Source organism: Pan paniscus, chromosome 1 (genome assembly GCF_029289425.2).
Source record: "Pan paniscus chromosome 1, NHGRI_mPanPan1-v2.0_pri, whole genome shotgun sequence".
Classification (NCBI taxonomy): Eukaryota; Metazoa; Chordata; class Mammalia; order Primates; family Hominidae; genus Pan; species Pan paniscus.
This window is the reverse complement of record NC_073249.2, coordinates 92,985,585-93,004,588: the sequence shown is the minus strand read 5'-3', so window position 1 is coordinate 93,004,588 and position 19,004 is coordinate 92,985,585. Positions and strand designations below refer to the sequence as shown.

The following is a 19,004-nucleotide window of genomic DNA, read 5'->3' as shown; positions in this document are numbered from 1 at the left end:
AGTGCCCCAGGCCTGCTTCTGATTGCTCATCTGATTTCAAACATGTCGATGGCCCTACCTGTCCAGAGGAGACCCCAAACTGAGGGGCAGGGCCTCTAGGGTGGGCGGGCCCCCTCTTCCTAGTCTGAGTGGGGTCCCTACCTCTGAGGGCAGGACATCTGTCCCTGACCTGATCTCTACTCCTCTGGCTTTGACCCTGCTTGCTCTCCCCCGAGGGACTCAGAGTCTGAGAAACTCCTATGGTGAGACCCCTCTGCCCACCCCCACAGCCTTCCCTGCTCCTGTTCTCTGCCCCACCCTCGGCCATCCCTTGCCCTGAGTGGGGGTGGGGGTGAACATTCAGGCTTCTCAGCCACAGAGGTCGGGTCCCTTCCTCTCTCCCCATGGGAGGCCAGCCAGGGAATGAGGTGCCCCTCAGTGCCCTGGACCCCCATTTTGAGGGCTGCAGTCTCTTGGAGTGGGTGAGGAGTCAGGCTCTGCATCGGTGGTAGGCAGGGAGCCCCGGGCCCCCCGGCATTCCGGGCTGTAGTAGAAGGAGAGGAGGCGGAAGGAGGGCCGCAGCTCCTCCTGTATGCTGTCCAGAATGTGTGTGAAAGATGGGCGCAGGCGTGGGTTTGGCTGCCAGCAGCGGCTCATCAGCTCCTGCCTGGTGGGTGTGGGGAGCAGGGTCAGAGGCATCCGGGAGCCCCTGCCACGCTCTCAGCCTCCTGCACTGAGGGTCAGTTGGTGGGAGTGGGGATCGTGGGCCATTATGCCTGGGAGAGTGAGAAGGGATTAAATGGGAGTCTTGGGGGTTTGGGATGGGGGGGTGGCGCTCATAGCTGAGGGTCAGTGGATGTCAAAGCATCAGAGGAGGTGAGCCAGAATCATGGGGCCGGGTGGGGGAGGGTTGTAGGTAGATCAGCAATGAGGAAGGGGCAGGGGAGGTGACTCACAGCTGAAGGGGACAGCCCTCCAGCTCCTCCAGGACCCCGCCATCCATGACGAACTTCAGCACCTGCTCATTGGACAGGCCCTGGTAGGGTTGTTCTGCCAGGGTCACAATCTCCCACAGTACCACGCCAAAGGACCTGGGGGCATGCAGGAGCTCCTGAGCCCAGCACCCTTCGTGCTACTCAGTGCACTCCAAGGGATGGGGGTGTTCCAGGCCCCTCCCCAGATCCCGCCTCCACATCCCTGGAGCCCTGTGCTCCAGCTCGGCCCCACCAGACATCCGAGTGGGTGGTGAAGATCCCATCTTTGAGGGACTCGGGGGCCATCCAGCGCACGGGCAGCAGCCCCTTCCCACCCTTGCGGTAATAGTCTGTCTCATACACGTCCCGAGTCATCCCGAAGTCTGGAAAGTGAGGGTGAGGGTGGAGGAGGTGTGGGGCATAAGAGCCACGCACTAGCTCCTGCCCCTGGGATACCTCTCCCAATCTTCTCATCCTCCAGAGTCACCAAGAACCCTAGAAAGTAGGGGCTCAATGGACCTCAGAACTCATCCCATCCAAACCCCTTTGCCCTTGGACAAGAGACTAAGATACAGGGTGGGGGTGACTTGCCAAGGGTCTCACAGGCTGTCAGGACCAGGGCTGTGGGTCTCCTGATGCCTAGCTTAAGGGAGTCTCTCTACTTTTCAGGCCGCCCTCATCTGCCTGGCACCCTCTGTACCCCCGATCTTGACGGTGAAGTCCTGGGACACCATGCAGTTGCGGGCTGCTAGATCTCGGTGCACAAACTTGTTGGCAGCAAGGTAGGCCATGCCGTCTGCAATCTCACCAGCCATTTGGATCATTTCCCCCAATGCTGGCTGTGGGAGCCCAGGGTTGTTCTAGAGCCAAGATTGGGGGCTGGTGAGGAAGGAACCCAGAGGCTGGTCTCCTGTCCAGAACTGGCCCCCACCTCCCACACTGTGCCCAACCCTTCTCTCACTCCCCAGGGTCTTCCTGGTCCCTACCTCTGCCTCAGGCCGCAAAGATCGAAGATGGCTCTTGAGGTCCCCACGGGTCATTAACTCCATGATGACCAGAGTTGGCTGGCCCTGAGATACCACACCCAGGAGACGCACCTGGGACAGACAAAGGGCCTAGCAGACCCCCTAGTTCCCCTTGACCCGTTTGGCCAAAAGTCTGATCTGCTATGACCACAGTCTGACTCAGACACCAAACCTGACCCTAACCCCAACCATGACTATAACCTGACTCCTGACCTAACAATGACCCTGATCCTAACCCATGACCTTCATCATATCTGATGATCATCACAGTCACGAACTTGGTCCAACTTTGGCCTTGAGCCCAATCAGGACTCTAATAATGATCTGGACACCCAATATTGAGCCCAAATCATGACTGATCTCAGCCCTAGCCATGACTCTACAGTGGCCCTACTATGACCCTGTTTGACTCTAACCCTAACCATGACCTTTACCCCAATTAGGATCCTAACCATGGTCCCAATCTTGACCTTAATGGTGCCCTAACCTCATCTCTGACCCTTTCTTTCTTACCACATGACCTTTACACTAATTATGACCCTGACAATGCCCTTGGCTTTCCCTTACCACATGGTGACACTTGAAGGCTTTCATGACAGAAGCTTCCTTGAGGAACTCAATGCATTCCCGTGGGCTGGACAGCTCATTCACCGTCTTCAGGGCCACGGGTGTGGACTCCTCTCCAGCCTCAAGTCCTCGTGCCAGCCCCTCATATACCATCCCAAAAGAGCCCTGGCCCAGTTCCCGGATTATCGAGATCTGCTCCCGAGGCACCTCCCATTCATCAGGGACATACACTGCAAGGAGGTGGAGGGTCACAAAGCGAGGATGCTGCTCTCTGCCACACCTCACCCCCCAATTTCTCTTCTCCTCTTCTGAAGGGCCCTTGTCCCAAGGCTATCTTCTGCAAGAAGGTCTTCTGGAAGTCTGTCTCTGCTCCTCTCCTGTCTCCCTTTCCCACACCACCTGTCCACCCACTCCCAGACCTACTATCAGAGGCGCTGAAGTACTCTGGATTCACAGAAGCATACAGGGTTCTGTTTCTGCAACGGGAGGTGAGAGGGTCAGGCTGGAAGGGTTCTCAGGAAGGAATGAGCAACATCAGAAGAAGGAAGAAGGACATTTCAAGGAGGAGGGAAGTTACTGACCACACCCCCAGCCTTGGTCAGGGTGACTCCTGGGGATCCCTAAGTACCCTCCAAGTTGGCCTTGGCCCTATTCCTGGGATCTAACAGGGAATAGGGAGGACACAGGAGTAAAGGGGCTTCCGCCCTGTCAGCTAGTCCCTATAGCCAAGCTGATCGAGGTCCAGCCCCATTCTCCTCTTGCAGTCAGCCCTGGAAGGATCTGACATCAGGCATTCTGGAACACATCCCCAGGCCTCCTGCTTCTTCTCCTAATAAGGGACAGCTTTATTATTTCTCAGCTTGGGTGCACAAACTCTCACACCTGACAGGTGGTGTGAGAGTGTGGTGACCAACAATCCCAGTGTGGCTGGACTGAGAGGTTTCCTAGGATGTGCAACTTTTACTGATAAAACCAGGAAAGTCCCAGGCTAACCGGGATGAGTTGGTCACCCTAACTGAGAGGTATGTTTTCTCTGTGCCACCGCAGGGGAAGAGTTACTGCCTGTATGGAAGACCTGTCTTTCTACTGTCTCATCTACCTCCCTTTGACAGACTTTATGATGAGGGCTCAGGGAGAAAAGGGGGTGGGGACCGGTGGGACTTATCATCACCTCTTCTTGCCATAGAAGAAACCAAGGGCAGCAAGAACGATGAGCAGCGTGAGCCCCACAGGGGTGGCAGTGAGGAGGACATGCAGCCCTCCAGCATCCTCCTCCTCTGGCAGTCAGAGGGCAGCAGAGGGTAGAGTCAAAGATGTAGAAGTCAGAGGGAAGGTCATGCTTCTCTTTCCATGCTGGGAGGTGAGGATGGGGAGGGATGCGGGGGAGGGGCCTGTGGTGGGCTGGGGACCAGGTAGGGCTGCTCGGTGATACAGGTCTGTGACAGAGGCTGTGTATACCTGGGCCAAGGATGTAGAAGGCAACACTGTCTGTCCAAGAGCCATTGCCAGCCAGTGAGGTTGCCCTAACCCTGGCAGAGTAGTTTCCAGGGGGCAGCAGGGCCAGGTGGACTCCCCCAAACTTCGCATATCGAAGACGGGACACACACAGCACTGTGGCCTCCTGAGAGTAACGCAGAACAGCTGGCTGGGAAGGCGATGTAGGCACAAAACGGAGCTGGGACGGGGGTCCCACGGGCACCTACCTCTCCCAAGCGGCGGTACTTGATTTCGTACTTGAGGATGAGTCCGTTGGGGTCTGGTGGCTCGAGCCAGCGCAGAAGGACACTGTTCTTGCTGGAGGCCTCCCAGGCCACCTTTCCTGGAATACCATCAGCCTCTCCTGCGGGAAGGGGCATCCAGCAGCCGGGCCAAAAGTGGTTCATCTCACCTTATGTTCAAACCCAAGCTAAACTGGGCTGAGCTGGGAGGTGGGGAAAGCTTTGGGATTATGGGAACTGAGAGGGGCAAGCAAAGCGAGGCTCTGGGGTTAGCGAGAAGTCAAACCCCAAACCTTTGCACAGGGTCCTTGGGGTCGGTGATGGGGGTAGAAGGTGTGTGTGTGGACCACCTACTGTGGGGCATGGTGCGCGCAAAGACGAAGGTGGCGGCGCTGCAGCCCACGGTGTGCGCCGCGTGGTTGCAGGCATGGATGTCGATCCGGTATTCCGTGAAGTGGCGCAGGCCGCTCAGCACCGCTCGCTCACGGGGCACCTTGTCCTCCTGGATCTCGAAATCCGAGCTGTTGCCCCCCAGCCGGAGGGGCCCAGCTGCCCGGCGGTGCCGCCCTGAGTCCCTGGGGAGAGCGAGTCAGAGCCAAGGCCCAGCCCCCAAAGCCACGCCCCTCAGCACCTGCCCTAGTCCTGCTCACCTTTGGGGGCTCTTGTTGATGGACGTCACCTTCCAAGGGGATCTGGGGAGGCCAGGAGTAGCCCTATCAGGCCTGTCCGGATGCACCCCTGTGCCCTCTGCAGCGCGTACCGCCTCCAAAAGCACCCACAACCCGGGACCCGCCCACACAAGCAAGGCCCCACCCACAAACCCCACCCCTCCCGCAAGACCCGCCCCTCACAGGCCCCACTCATCAGACCCTCCCAGGCCGCGCGCGCTCTTCGCACATGGGGATGGTGATCGCGTTGTGTAGAAAGTTTTCAAACTTCTTCTGGAACGAGGCCTCTTGCGCCTCCAGCGGGGGCAGAACCTGACCAGGAGGTGGGTGCTGGCAAGGGCAGCAGTCGGACTCCATCTCGGCCTCAGGATCCCCGTCTTCGCGGTCGAAGCGCGGATCGTTGTTGCTGGTGGGCAGCCGCAAGCCTGGCGCCGCAGCGGGAAGACACTAGTAAGACAGGCGGTCTACCCGCCTCTGATCCCCCCCACCTGCCGGGCCCTGCGCCTCCATCTCCCCTTCCCCACCCGCCCCGCGGCCGGCCTGCGCGTCGTCCCTGCGCACCGCGGTGGCAGTAGTCATTGAGGTAGAGGTCGCCGTCCTCTGCCAGCCGCTGCCACAGCACCAGGTAGTAGGTGAGGTTCCCATTGCGCTGGGTCGGTGGCTTCCAGCGCACCAGGAGGTGGGAGGAGGAGTTGGACGTGGAGATGACGTCTTGGGGCACCGTGGGAGCTAGGAGTGCGAGAAGGATGCAACTCAGGGGTGTGGGTCTTCCTCCTGAATACTATCTAGTAATGAGCCCTCCTTTCTGGGGTCCAACAGCCTTGTTCTCCCAAAGAATAGGTGATCCTCATCCCTGGCTTCCTAGAACTCAGTGTTTTGTTTCTGTCCTCCCCTTCTCTGCCATAGGCCCTTCAGTTCCCTCAGCTATTGACCCCGGACTGTCCCAATCCCAGCCCCACAAGGACCTAGGCAAATGCTCCCCCTTCTTTCTAGGACTCAAGCATCTGGCCTTCCAGCCTCTGTGGGCCAGGTGTTCAGTGCCCCGGCTTCTCTATTTCTGGTGCCTGTGCTCCCCTGTTCTCATGGATGCAGGCGTCTGACTGACTCTTGCACCCTCCAAATGCCTACCTGCAGGCAGCGTTCGGAGGTACACGATGGGACTCTGGGCTCCTTGATGAGGGCTGTCCTCCTCAGTGGTTAGCGTGATGGCCCGCACAAACACTGCGTACTGTGTCCAAGGCTTGAGGGAGGCTAGGGTCACCCCTGGCTCCTGGGTGCGGCTTAGGGGCAGCTCCACATCCAGCAGTTTCCAGCTCTGGGTTCCACAAGCATCTGGACCCACGTGCTCTGTGGCGTTCTGGAATGGGCTGAACACCCATCCCCAGAGCTGAGGGGTCATTCAACCCCACCCTCAAGTTCTGGCACCCCCCCTCTGAATCACCCCAGGACTGTCATTGTCCTTCCAGTATGCATGAGGGCAAAGCCATGACTCCAGCCACCTGTTAGACCTTGGCAAGGGGGGGCGGAGGAGGGGAGGGACTGTGATATCTGTGTCAGTGAAATTTGTAATGATATAGCTCCTCATCCTTAGCAGGGAATATCAAGTTCTTGTTTCAATGAATATTGAAAAAATCTTGCATTGAATAAATAAAACAAGAAAGTGTGTGTGAAAGAGTCCCCTCTCCTAGAAACAGCAAGCAATAAGGTTATCCTAATTCCCCTAAGTCTAATTGCCTGGAACGAGGAACAGGAGACTGCTCCCTTCCCAGTGTCTTCACTTAGGCCCTTGAATTGACTTTGGAGGTTTATGAGCCTCCCAAACTATAGCAAAGTTTTGTGCATGTGTGTTTTTCTAGAGAGAGTGTTCCTAGCTTCAACAGCTTCTCAAACATGTCCATGACCCTAAAAGGCCAAGACCCACTGCCACAGGGAAATTAAGGGGCCAGAGGCAACTAGTGCTGGCTGCCTGAAGGCCAGTTTCGGGGCAGGGCTTGGGGAAGCATCACTGGCTTTAGGGGTAGAAGAGGGCTCCCTGGGGGAGATGACAGTGGGCCCCCCATGGGAGATAGCAGAACAGACCATGGGAGACAATGGAACATCACATTGATGTTCATGATAATTTGTTTCTTTGGACTGGGAAGGGGATGATGGAATTCATGCTGAGCCAGGGACAAAACTTGAGGGAGGTCAAATTGGGTGGCAGTGGGGGAACTTGTGGCCCAGCTGGAAGTGCCTGCCTTTGTTGGGACCTATAAGAAGGATAGTCCAGGAGCAGGTTGGGGGGGTGGGGGCTCATAGTGGGTGTCATGGGAGCAGGTGTCCTGTGAGGCATGACACACTGAGCAGGTCTGGGTCTGTTTGGAGTCAGGATTGGGCAGGATCTGCAGTGTGTGTCTCTGAGGGAGCATAGCTGCAGCCACGCTGCAGGGCAGTGATGTTACGGAAGCTTGTTGAAGGGTTCCCAAGGTTCTCTGCTCTTTGAGCCCAGAGACAGCTGTGTATAGTTGTGCAGATTGTGAAGTGCACAAGCCGGGGAGCTGGGGGAGATTCACATTGTAGTCATGCCAGGGCTCCTTAGAGTGCAGTCCACAAACCAGCAGCTTCAGCATCTCCTAGGAGCTTATTAGACAAGTGAATTCTTGGGCCCTGCTCAGGATTAACTGAATCAGAATCAGTGGGGGGTGAGGCCCAGGAATCTGTATTTAACAAACTCTCCAGCTGCCCACGCTAGAGACCTTCACCTACCACTGAGACCTAGGAGAGTCTTGGCCATTTGAGTGGGTCTCCTACAACTGACTTCCTTCCTTTCTCCTCCCAACCCAGACCCTGAGCCAGTGGTCAGCTAAGTCCTCTCCATTTTAATTCACAGGAAATGCTTCTAAGCCAGGTGGCCTCCATCTTCTATAATATCTACCAGAGAGAGAGAGCATGAACTCCTTACTCCTGCCTTCCCAGCCTGCATCTGAAATCCACTTCCCTCCTCTAAGGATATCTCCTTTTGATTCCTAACCGTGTTTTTGGAGAAGTCTTTCCTGTGGTCTAACCACTATCCTCCTTGTTAGGGTCAGTTGACTCTCTCCAAAGAAAAGAGCAGCTGTGGTCCCTGGCGGCCCCTGTTCCCTCCCTTCCTAAGGCTTAAATGAAATGCTGGCAGAGCTGCTCATAAAACTGGCCAAATTAGTGGGCGCTCCCCAGACCGCTGCTGGGGCAGGAGCGTGTGGTCAGTGTAGAACATTAGCATAATGAAGTGAAGTTTAATGATCCAAGCCTTCCCAGCAGGATGGCTCTCCTGGGCTCTCAGAAGCCCTGTCTTCTCCATTTCACTTGGTGAGGGGAAACCGAGGCATGAAGGCATGAAGAAGGTGAGGGAAGAGAGCCAGACCTGGGCCCTACCACGGAGTACAACTTGAGGGTCCTGGCTTCCTGGGTCTTCATAGCCTCGCTGAGCTCCGCCCTCACCTGCCTGTGGTCCCGAAGAAATTGGCCTCGTCCGGTCCCGCCCCCGCTCCGGCCCCGCCCCCGGCACTCACGACTCTTTGTAGTACACGATGAAGCTGAGCAGGTCGCGGGCCTCCAGTGGCTCATAGCGCTCCCAGCGTAGAAGGATGCGGTCTGCCTCCGTCACGTTGGACACGAAGCGCAGGGTGCGAGTCTGGCCTGGGTGGGGCGAGGGGCCTTCTCGCAACCGCGCCTGCCAGCTGCTTGAGCGCCCACCCTGACCCCGCGGCATCCCATTCCCAGTGAGACCTCTGAGGAGAACTTCTCAGAGTGTCCCCCTCGAGCTTTCTCCCTCCCCCGGGTGTGCGCGTCTAGTGTGTGGCCGCGTGTCCACCGGCACTGGGGTTGGGGTCTCACAGGCGGCGCGGTCTCCGTTGGTGCGGGGGTTGATCTCAGCCTTGTTCTGCCGACCTCGCGTGCCTGTCACCTCCTCCAGTCGGTAGATGTGTTCCAAGCAGAGGCGCGGGTTGAAGGCGAAGTAGATCTTGCCCACGGGAATGGTGAGCCCCGCGGCCACCCAGGACCCTAGCTGTTGTAGGTTCTGGTTGTCCAGCACGTAGAGAGTGTAGTTCCTGGGGGAGGCCAGGGGACCTTGCTCTGCGGGGAGGTGGGGGCAGGGGGTGGGAAAGGGGATGGCTTATGGGTTCCTCCTGGAAGGGTTTTGCTGGGCCCGGGGAGAGGGGCACTCAGTGGCCGGCTCACACCAGCACACCGGGGGCATTCGTGCATACCCACTCTGTGCCACTGACCAGGAGTATGATGTCTGCCAAGTCACCCCATCTTTTGGTTTTCCTCATCAGTGAAATGGGGTCCTCAGCTTCCCTGCCCCCATCCTTCCCTCGACTCTCTTTGAACTGAGCACCTGCTATGTGCCAGACTCTGGTGGCTTTGGAGACACCAGGAGGAGTAGTACTCAGCCTGGGCCATTCCTTTCCAGCTGAGGTGTGGACACTCTCGGCGTACATGCAATGTGTCTGGAGACATGAGAAGCCACAGAGAGCCACTAGACTAGATGGTAACTTTTTTTTTTTTCCCTCACTCTGTCATCCAGGCCAGAGTGCAGTGGCGCAATTGTGGCCCACTGCCGCCTTGACCTCCGGGGCTCAGGTGATCCTCCCACCTCAGTCTCTTGAGTAGCTGAGACTACAGGCATGCACCACCACGGTCAGCTAATTTTGTATTTTTTATAGAGACAGAGTTTCACCATGTTGCCCAGGCTGGTCTCTAACTCCTAGGTTCAAGTGATCCTCCCACCTCGGCTTGCCAAAGTGCTAGGATTACAGGCACGAGCCACCGCATCTGGCCTGGTTGGTTATTTATTTATGTATGTTTTGAGCTGGAGTCTCCCTCTGTCACCCAGGCTGAAGTGTAGTGGCACGATCTCAGCTCAGTGTAACCCCTGTCTCCCAGGTTCAAGTGATTCTCCTGCCTCAGCCTCCTGAGTAGCTGGGACTACAGGTGCCCACCACCACACCTGGCTAATTTTTGTATTTTTAGTAGAGATGGGGTTTCTCCATGTTGGCCAGGCTGGTCTTGAACTCCTGACCACATGGTGATCCTCCTGCCTCGCCCTCCCAAAGTGCAGAGATTACAGGCAGGAGCCACTGTGCCCGACCTGGATGGTAATTTAAAACATTCTTTTTTTTTTTTTTTTTTTTTTTTTTTGAGATGGAGTCCCTCTCTGTAACTCAGGCCCTAGGCTGGAGTGCAGTGGCACGATTTCGGCTCACTGTAATCTCTACCTTCTGGGTTCAAACAATTCTCCTGCCTCAGCCTCCCAAGTAGCTGGGATTAAAGGCATGTGCCACCATGCCCATCTACTTTTTTTGTATTTTTAGTAAAGATGGGGTTTCACCACGTTGGCCAGGCTGGTCTTGAATTCCTGACCTCAAGTGATCCACCCGCCTCAGCCTCCCAAAGTACAGGGATTACAGGTGTGAGCCACCGTGCCTGGCTCATTCCTTTTATTTTAAAAAATGCTGGCTACATTATAGGTAGGCCTTGACTGGCAGATGATAGGAATGGGTTTCAAACCCAGGCAGTCTTGCTCTGCAGCTGACAGGACCAGATGATGACAATTATAGCCAACCGTTATAGAGTTATATGTGACTGTAATTTATATTGTATATACTGTGTTCCAGGCATTGTTTTATGTGCTTTACACATAACAACTTGAGTAATATTCAAAACAGTCCTGAGAAGTAAGTAATGTTATTTTACAGATGAGAAAACTGAAGACCAGAGAAGTTAACCTACTTAGAGTCACACGCCTAGTGAGTAGCAAAATTGGTTCCAGAGCCCATTCTCTTCACCACTATTCTGGGAGTGTTGGAGGAAGGAGTGTAATAGAAGGAGCTGGTCAGAGGCCTAACCCTTACCCATCCACCATGGCGTCTCCCCGGATTAGTTTGAGGTTCTTGAAAAAGCCCAGGGACACGAGGGCAAAGGAGTGCTTGATTTTGAGGAAGCCAGTAATGGTTTCTACCAGCCCCAGGCTGTGCTGCAGCTGTGGCTCCAGGTTGTCTAGGGATGGGAAGACAGGGCTGGAGTAGGAGCAAGGAAGGTGATGGGTCTGTGGGGCAAGGGGGCTGAATGGGGGCCCCGGGAAGGTGGGCCCTCAAGACTGGGACCCAGGATGATGGAAAATTGTGCTGAGTTGGGTCATTGTAAGGGTTGTGTCTGGGAGGAAGGGTATGACCAGGAGGAGGGGTGTGGCCCCAAAGTAGGTACTCACAGCCCTGGCGAAGGTTGAGGATGAGGCTTCCCTCCACATGCGTGCAGCCCACAAGATCCTGTGCCGCCTGGATGGAGTCGATGGTCTTGGTGCCTACCTTGCACTCTTTAGGGCACAGCCCCTCGCATTTGTGGCAGAATATGCTAGCAGGAGCAAGCAGATGTCCTGAGCCTTGGACCAGTTTGGGCCTCCTCAGGCCTCCTCACTGCTCCCAGGGTGCCCCCCACCCTCCCTACACTCACCTGCTGCTGTTACGGGTGAAGCCAGAAGGGCACTGGGCCAGGCAACTGCCCTGGTGTATGCCGAAGGTGGAGGCACGGCCGGGCACAGAGTGCAGGCTGGCACAGCGCTCAGCTGTGACACAGCGCCAGGACTCATACTGGTAGGTGCCTGGTGGGCAGGCCCACAGGCAGGCACCCTGGAAGTAGAGGTGGCGGCAAGCTACACAGGCACGAGGGTCTTCTGGCTGGCTGCAGCCCCCCAGGCATTCGGTGTGGCAGCACTCGCCCCTCGCTGTGCAAGCCATCCCATGGGGGCAGGGACACACTGTGGGGAGAGTGGTGTGTTAGACGTTGGCCATGCCCCCTCAGTCCTGGCTGTCCTTCCAATGCTGGCCCCACCCTGTTTCTCTTGGGATGACACTCAATCTGCACCCAGGTCCCTCCCATTCAGATGACACTGGTTGCCGACTGTGTTCCCCTCCGATGGGATTTTTGAGGACAAGGACTGTGGCCGTCTGTGGCTCCCCACCTCCCGCAGTGCCTAGTTGGGGGTGTCAGAGCTCAGGACAGAGCAGTGACCTTGTCCATCAGGGTTGTTGCTCTCCAGCCTGCTGTCCTGTCTATCCTATCTAGGCCTGGTGCCCAGATCATGGCTGGGCATGGTGCCAGGGTGAGCGGGCCAGCCTCTCCTGAGCAGCTAGGCCCAGGGGCCTGGGAGTGTGTGCAGGGAGGGGCCGACATCTGTCGTTTTACCCATGCTCCTGCCCATACCGCCCCCACCTCAGCTCCCTGCCCTGGGCAGGAGGTGGCTCCAAGCAGCAGTGGGAGGGTTTGGAGCTGGAGGCCCAATTGCCTAGAAACTGCACAGTGGTAGCTGGCTGGCTATGGGAGCGATCTGTGGGGTAGGGGTCAGCCAGGTCGTGTTGACACTGTACATGAGAGGATGCGCAGCAGCTGTGTTTACAGCCAACAGGGAGGCATCAGGGAGGTGGGGTGCAGCCGATACAGCAGGGATCTTGTTACTCTCCCGCCCGCCCTGCTGCTGAGGCGCTGGGGGTGAGAGGAGCTGACCTCCAGGAGCTGAGTGGAAAAGACCACCAGGTTGGGGGACCCCAGATCTGCTCCCCACCTCTGAAAGGTTTTCTTTTCCTTTCCTATAACGTTTTGCTTACTCCTGCACCAGCCATCCCTCTTTTTTCTCCTTTCTCCTTTCTCTACTGCTTTTTTCCTCTCCTTGCATCATCCTAAAGGTCCCACCTTACATCTTTGCTCTCACCTGTTCAGTTCTTCATTGATCATCTCCTTTCTTCTCCTGCTCACCCCCAACCTCAACCTCCCATTACAGTATTGCCAGCTGACCCTGGATCACTGTGCTGTGGCCACTCTGATTAGGAACATAGAACTGCTACCATGACCCAGGCCCTGCTCTGACACTTTGTAGAGTAACTCATTCCTCATGACACCCAATGATCATTTTACAGCTGAGGAAACTGTGGCACAGAGAGGCTAAGTGAACATAGCCAGTAAGTGGTAGAGCTGAGACTTGAACCCAGGTCCTCTGGCTTTGGACTTAGCCACTGCCCCACACTGCTTCTTACGCTGCCTACTCTCTGTTCGTGCCTATTCTTTTCCCCCCATGCCCACCTTGAACCTGTCCTTCACCTATTCCATGATGCCGTCTTGGGCCTACCCCTTAGCTGTCTTATGCCACATTGGTTACGTAACTTTTCTGAGCCTTAGTTTCCTTACCTGCCTCATAGGATGAGTGAGGATTAAAAAACAGTGGCAGCTGAAAGTACTGACCCACACCATCCTGTGGCCACCCAGCCCCATGTGACCCTGCTCTCTCCCTTCCCTACATTCATGTTCTGTGCCAGCGCCCACCTCTCTGGCAGTGGCTGGAGGTCCAGCATCTGTAGTCAGTGTGCCCGCTGAAGGTGGTCTTGGCACAGGGCTCACCAGCAGCACCCAGCACACCAGGGCACACGTCAGCACACTCCTCGCCCAGCTTGTTGCCCACGATGTGGTTGGCGCCAGGTGCTGGCTGCAGCAGTCCCCAGTCAATGGTGGAGAGGTGGCAGAGCTCCTGGTTCTTCTCCACACGCACAGCCCCACGCAGCACGGCCCCAAGCGCAGGCAGTGCCACGTCACGCAGATGTGGCATCTCAAAGATGACCAGTGCATAGCCCAGGAAGAGGCGCGTCCCGCGGATGACTGCTAGGTTGGGGAAGAGGTCGCGCAGGCTCTCTAGTCCGTAGACACGGAAGAGCAGCAGGTAGTCGGTGACCTGGGTGAGGCGAGGGAAGCTGAGGCCGCGGAAGTCCTCCCCGGTGGCTGTGAACATGAGCAGGATCTGCAGGTGGCCCTCCACCACGCTGCAGTTCTCCAGCTGACGAAGCTCTGCCACCTCTGAGCGAATATCCAGGCTGGGGCACACTGTAGGCATACACGGCACGCAGCATTGAGTACAGCCCAGGCCAAATTCCCCATCCAGCCCTGGCAGCTTTGGAGGGGAGCCACACTGGCAGTAGGACAATGAGTGAGGAGCCGGGCTCTGCTCTGGGTGTGGGGTGGCCTCCTTCCTGGGCCCCGGAGGGCTCACCTGCAGCCTGCAGGGTCTCTACCAGATGAGCCACACAGGCAAAAATGAACTCCTGATCCTCTCTCCCAAGCCCATCTCCCCTTCTTAGTTAATAGCGACTTCATTCTTGCAGTCAGGCTCCCAACGACTGCAAGCGACTCCCAGCGACTTCATTCTTGCAGTCACCCTTAACACCTTTCTTTTTCACCTTGTACATCCTGTGGGTTTATCTTTAAAATATGTCCAGAATCTGAACTGCTTGTCAACACCTTCACAGCTTCCACCATCATCTTCCCCTGGATTGACAGTCATAGCCTCCCAAACTGTCTCCCCAGTTCCACCCTTGTCCCTCTATGGGCCATTCTCCACTCTGCAGCCAGAGTGATCTCAAAACACAGATGGATCACATTTCTCCTCTGCTTATAACCCCCCATGACTTCCATCTCTCTTGATCTTACTACAGCCTACAGGGCCCTGCACAATTTGAGCCCTTGTAGCCTCTCTGATTTCATCCTTTTTATCATCTTCAGCCACATTGACTTCTTTGCTTTTCCTTATATATAACAGGAGCTTTACTACTATAACAAGCCAGCAAAGCTTCTGCCTTGGGGTCTTTGTCCTTCTGTTCCTTCTGGCCAGAATCCTCTTCCCTCTACATGGCTTGCTCACCTCCTTAAGTCTGGCCAAATGTCCCCTTCTCAATGAGGCCTTCTCTGACCATCCAATTTTATCTATCTATCTATCTATCTATCTATCTATCTATCTATCTATCTATCTATCTATTTGATATGGAGTCTCACTCTGTCGCCCAGGCTAGAGTGCAGTGGCACAATCTCAGCTCACTGCAGCCTCCATCTCCCGAGTTCAAGCGATTCTCCTGCCTCAGCCTCCCGAGTAGCTGGGATTACAGGTGCCCGCCGCCACACCCAGCTAATTTTTTGCATTTTTAGTAGAGGCAAGGTTTTACCATGTTGGCCAGGCTGGTCTCCAACTCCTGACCTCAATTGATCCACCCACCTTGGCCTCCCAAAGTGCTGGGATTACAGGCGTGAATCACCACGCCCAGCCTGAACATCCTAGTTAAAATTGACTTCTATTTTCACTGGCTGGGTGCAGTGGCTCACATCTGTAATTCCAGCACTTTGGGAGGCCGAGGTGGGAAGATTGCTTGAGCCTAGGAATTCGAGACCAGCCTGGGCAACATGGCAAAACCCCACCTCTAAAAAAAATATACAAAAATTAGCCAGGCATGGTGGTGCACACCTATAGTCTCAGCTACTCAGGAGGTTGAGGTGGGAGGATCGCTTGAGCCCAGAAGGTCAAGGCTGCAGTGAGCCGTGATCACGCCACTGCACTCCAGCCTGGGCAACAGAGTGAGACCCTGTCTAAAAATAATTATAATAAAATAAATAAAATTGTGACACTTTCTACTCCCCCTTCTGCTTTATTTTTCTCTATAATTCTTAACACTGACTAATGTGCGTGTGTGTGTGTGTGTGTGTGTGTGTTTGTATGTGTATGATATTTTGAGACATGGTCTCACTCTGTTGCCCAGGCTAGAGTGTAGTGGGAGGATCATAGTTTGCTGCATACTTGAACTCCTGGCCTCTTCAAGTAATCCCTCTGCCTTGGCCTCCCAAAGTGATGGGATTACAGGTATCAGCTATCATGCGTGGCCATATATTTATTTTTAACACTGGCTAAAATATAATTTATATATTAACATAGATATTTATTTATAGAAATAGATATATTTTGTTTATTGTAAGCTCCATAAGGGCAGGGATATTTGTATAATTCATGTTGTACCCTAGTGGCTATACCAATAGCTCCTGGCACAAAGTTGGCACTCAATAAATATTTGATGAATGAATGAATGAGTGAATTCTGTGACTGCAAAGAAGTGATCTGAGCTTCGCAGGTCCCATTTCTCTCCCAGTCTTAAGGGAGTTAGATGCCTGTTCCCTGAATTAATTTGATTACTCTTGAAAGGACATTCCATTGCTAAAGATTCAAGTTTCAGTTCCTCAGCCTGACATTGTAGGGTGTAGATAAACCATTCCTTACTAATGCATCCAGCCTCAGAAGGGTCCTTCAGCCTCTCGGGTCAGACCTTTCTTCCCTGACCCTCTGGCCTGGAGTTAATCACTTCCCCTTTAGGCTCAGCTACACTTAGTCCAGCACCCACATCACATTACCTGGGGGCATGGCTCCAAAATTGTTGTATACATCTCTGTCACCCCCTCCAAGGAGGGTGGGACCCTTGTTAGTCAGCTCTGCTTTCCCCCAGTTGTGCCCAGTCCAGGGCTGGAACCACTGGGCACTCAGGAACCGTGGACAATGGATGTCTGGATCCCAAGTTCACTCCTTCCTTGGGGACCTGGATGTGTCTCGCTTCTTCACTAGGGCCCAAGCCCCACTTCCCTTTCTCTCCCTGGACTCTCTTGCTCCCAAGAGGAACTTCCGTGGCTCCCCACTGCAGAAGATTCAAGTCTGAATGTTTCAGCCTGACATTCAGCTCCTGCTAACGTCTCCAGCCTCTACTTCCCTTCCCACCGAGCCCTCCGGTGTTATCACAAACACCACATGCCACATGCCACGCTATCCAGGCCCCATTCCTGATAGTTTGTTAAGAGAGGTGGGCAGGCAAGGCTGGCTCCCTGGGGGTTACTTCACATCTTCTCCCTGTTGTCATTAATGGTCCTGAGCTTGGCTCTGCCCAGCAGCTGTGTGTGTGTGTGTGTGTGTGTGTGTGTGTGTGTGTGTGTGTGTATGTCTGAGCCCACGCAGATACACACACAAAAAAGAGGGAGAGAGAATGAGAAAACACTTCTATCCCTTCCAGGCAAAAGCCAATCAGGCTCTGCGAGGCAGATGGGGGTTCTCTCAGGCGCCCACTTCCCATCATGCCCCTGCCTCTCCAGGGCTCCCCTGATGGGAGTCATTTGGAAAAACAAATCTAAAACCTTCACAGTTTAACCCCTGCCTTCCCTCAGGACCTGGCTCTGTGCAGAGCTGCACTGGGAACAGAACATCTGGGTCCCCTGAGCAAATACTAGCCCCTCCAAGGATGTGCTCCTGTCCTGACAACCACACTCCCAGCTGGCATCTGCTGTGCAGAAGAGGAGGGGGTTCGGTGATTGGGGGAGTGGTGCTATGCCTTACAGACAGAGGATCTGTGACTAGCACCCTTCAGGGGACCTCCTACCCAGCCCATTGCATCACTCTCCCATCTCCATGGGAAGAGGAGACTCCCCTGCCCCTGGGAGCCCCCAGTCTGAGGGGCATCATAGGACCCCTCGGGCAAGCACAGAGTCTGGATTCCTGAGCTGCTTCAGTTTGGAGGGGAATGGTGGGACTGGGGAAGGGGATACCTCTTAATCCTTCCCTTTTTGAAGCTTCCACCCTCAGCTCTTTTTCCTCTTTCCACCAATCCCCCAGCACCTCCATGAGGGTCATTTAGTCTATATAGTCCCCCCACCCCCCTCTCTAAAACATATTGATGGGCAGTATCTAGCCTGGGGGACAGGCCCTGGGTTGTTGAGGAAAAGCAGTCTTCCCCCAAAACCAGCCTTCCTCCTTGTAGGGATTGGGCCCTAAGAGGGGGGACACAGGACTGGGCCCTGGAGGCAGGAGCTCAGGACCCAGTCTAGCTTTACCCTTAGTTCTCAGAGCTGCAGTTTCCTGTCGGCAACATTGCCTCCATTACCTAATGGTGCCTGGTTCTCAGCTACCTATCCCACCCCTGCTTCTTCCCATTCAGTGGCCCTAGAGATGACTTCTAACACTCTCACAGCCTCATTTGGGTTTTCAGGCAAGCTTCACCGGGATCACAGTTTCACTAGTAGGGACGGAAGATATCTACTCGTCCACGTTTTGAAGCTCTTCTCATCTCTGAGGGAGCTGAGGGAAAAACACCTTTATGTGGGGAACTAACTGCTTTTCCTGCTGGGCAGTTCTCCTGAGCGCTAACCCCAACCTCCATGTTCCAGTGCAGAGTAAGTGGAGGTGCTGTGGCTGCAAGCTCAGTTTTTTGGCCTCCCAGCTGGCTGGGAGGGAGGTAGGGGTCTGGGAGCCAGTTCCGGGGACTCACCCTCTACTGTATCCAGGCCAAATCCCAAGGAGAGGAAGATCACAGGCAGGCATGCTCCCCAGGGCCACAGACTAGGCACTGCCATTGTCCCAGCCCTGGCTTGTGTCCAGTCCCGGCTCTCCTCCCGGTGACTCTGGGGAGAAGGGTGTGATAAGCCCTAAGGGACACAGAGACCAGGGTTCAGATAGGAGAGGGAGGGCAGGGGCAGAGAGACAAGGAATCCCACACAGAGACAGCAGGAGACAGAAAAAAGGAAATGAGAGTCACAGAGACACAAAGACAGTGACAGGCAGTTGGAGACGGAGAGACTCAGCATGAGATTGAGAGATGGGGACAGAGATGCAGACAGTGACAGGGAGAGTCTCGGGCCTCCAGAGGGAGAAAATGACACAGGGTTCTGAGCAAAAGGCAGGCCGAGAGGCCAGCCAACCCTGAGGGCGGAGCAGCAGGCTGGGGACCGCTCCCAAGGAGGGCAGCGGGGGTCCCGGGGCGCGTGGGACTCCGCAGGGAGAGTCTCCCTGGATCCCTCCGGGCGCGCAGCCCCCCAGCGCCAGCTGACCGTGCTGGCTGCGGTCCTTCCCAGGGCCGGCACGCAGGGGCCGCGCCCAGCTCCCACCCTCCCCGCCCTCCGCCTAAACAGATTGGTTCGCAGGGACCTTTCCGTTCTCTCCACCCCTCCCGCCAAGTCAAAATATTTAGCCTGACAACTGAGGGGAGGACAGGTCTGTTGGGGAAATAAGGCCAAAATACGGGGGGAGGGTGGGCCAAGAACTGAGCTTCCTCAAATCCCGCTGCGGCTGCAGCGGGTCCCGCCAACTCTTTGTCCCCACCACAGGCTTCTTCCAAGTGGGGCTGCACCGCCGGAGGGGCAGCCAGCGCGCCCGGGCTTCTGGGGAGCGCTGTGTCTAGATTCTGCTTCCCGGTGCCTTGACACCTGCGGAGTAAC

The 19,004-nt window shown here is 55.5% G+C and overlaps 1 protein-coding gene across 1 annotated transcript; it reads right to left on the bottom strand.

The window, feature by feature from the left end:
• Positions 1–376: 376 nt before the first annotated feature.
• Positions 377–18,638, bottom strand: INSRR (insulin receptor related receptor). The gene is made up of 22 exons (XM_055113058.2): positions 18,059–18,638; positions 13,269–13,820; positions 11,406–11,709; positions 11,164–11,306; positions 10,808–10,952; positions 8,787–9,001; positions 8,462–8,588; positions 6,060–6,298; positions 5,493–5,660; positions 5,161–5,356; positions 4,914–4,955; positions 4,618–4,838; positions 4,249–4,385; positions 4,004–4,166; positions 3,717–3,822; positions 2,969–3,021; positions 2,546–2,775; positions 1,940–2,050; positions 1,654–1,813; positions 1,207–1,336; positions 936–1,070; positions 377–646 (listed from the first exon to the last, which is right to left on the bottom strand). Exons 1-22 carry the CDS (start codon positions 18,141–18,143, stop codon positions 415–417), a joined length of 3,894 nt encoding a protein of 1,297 aa, XP_054969033.1. The 5' UTR covers positions 18,144–18,638; the 3' UTR covers positions 377–414.
• Positions 18,639–19,004: the final 366 nt, after the last annotated feature.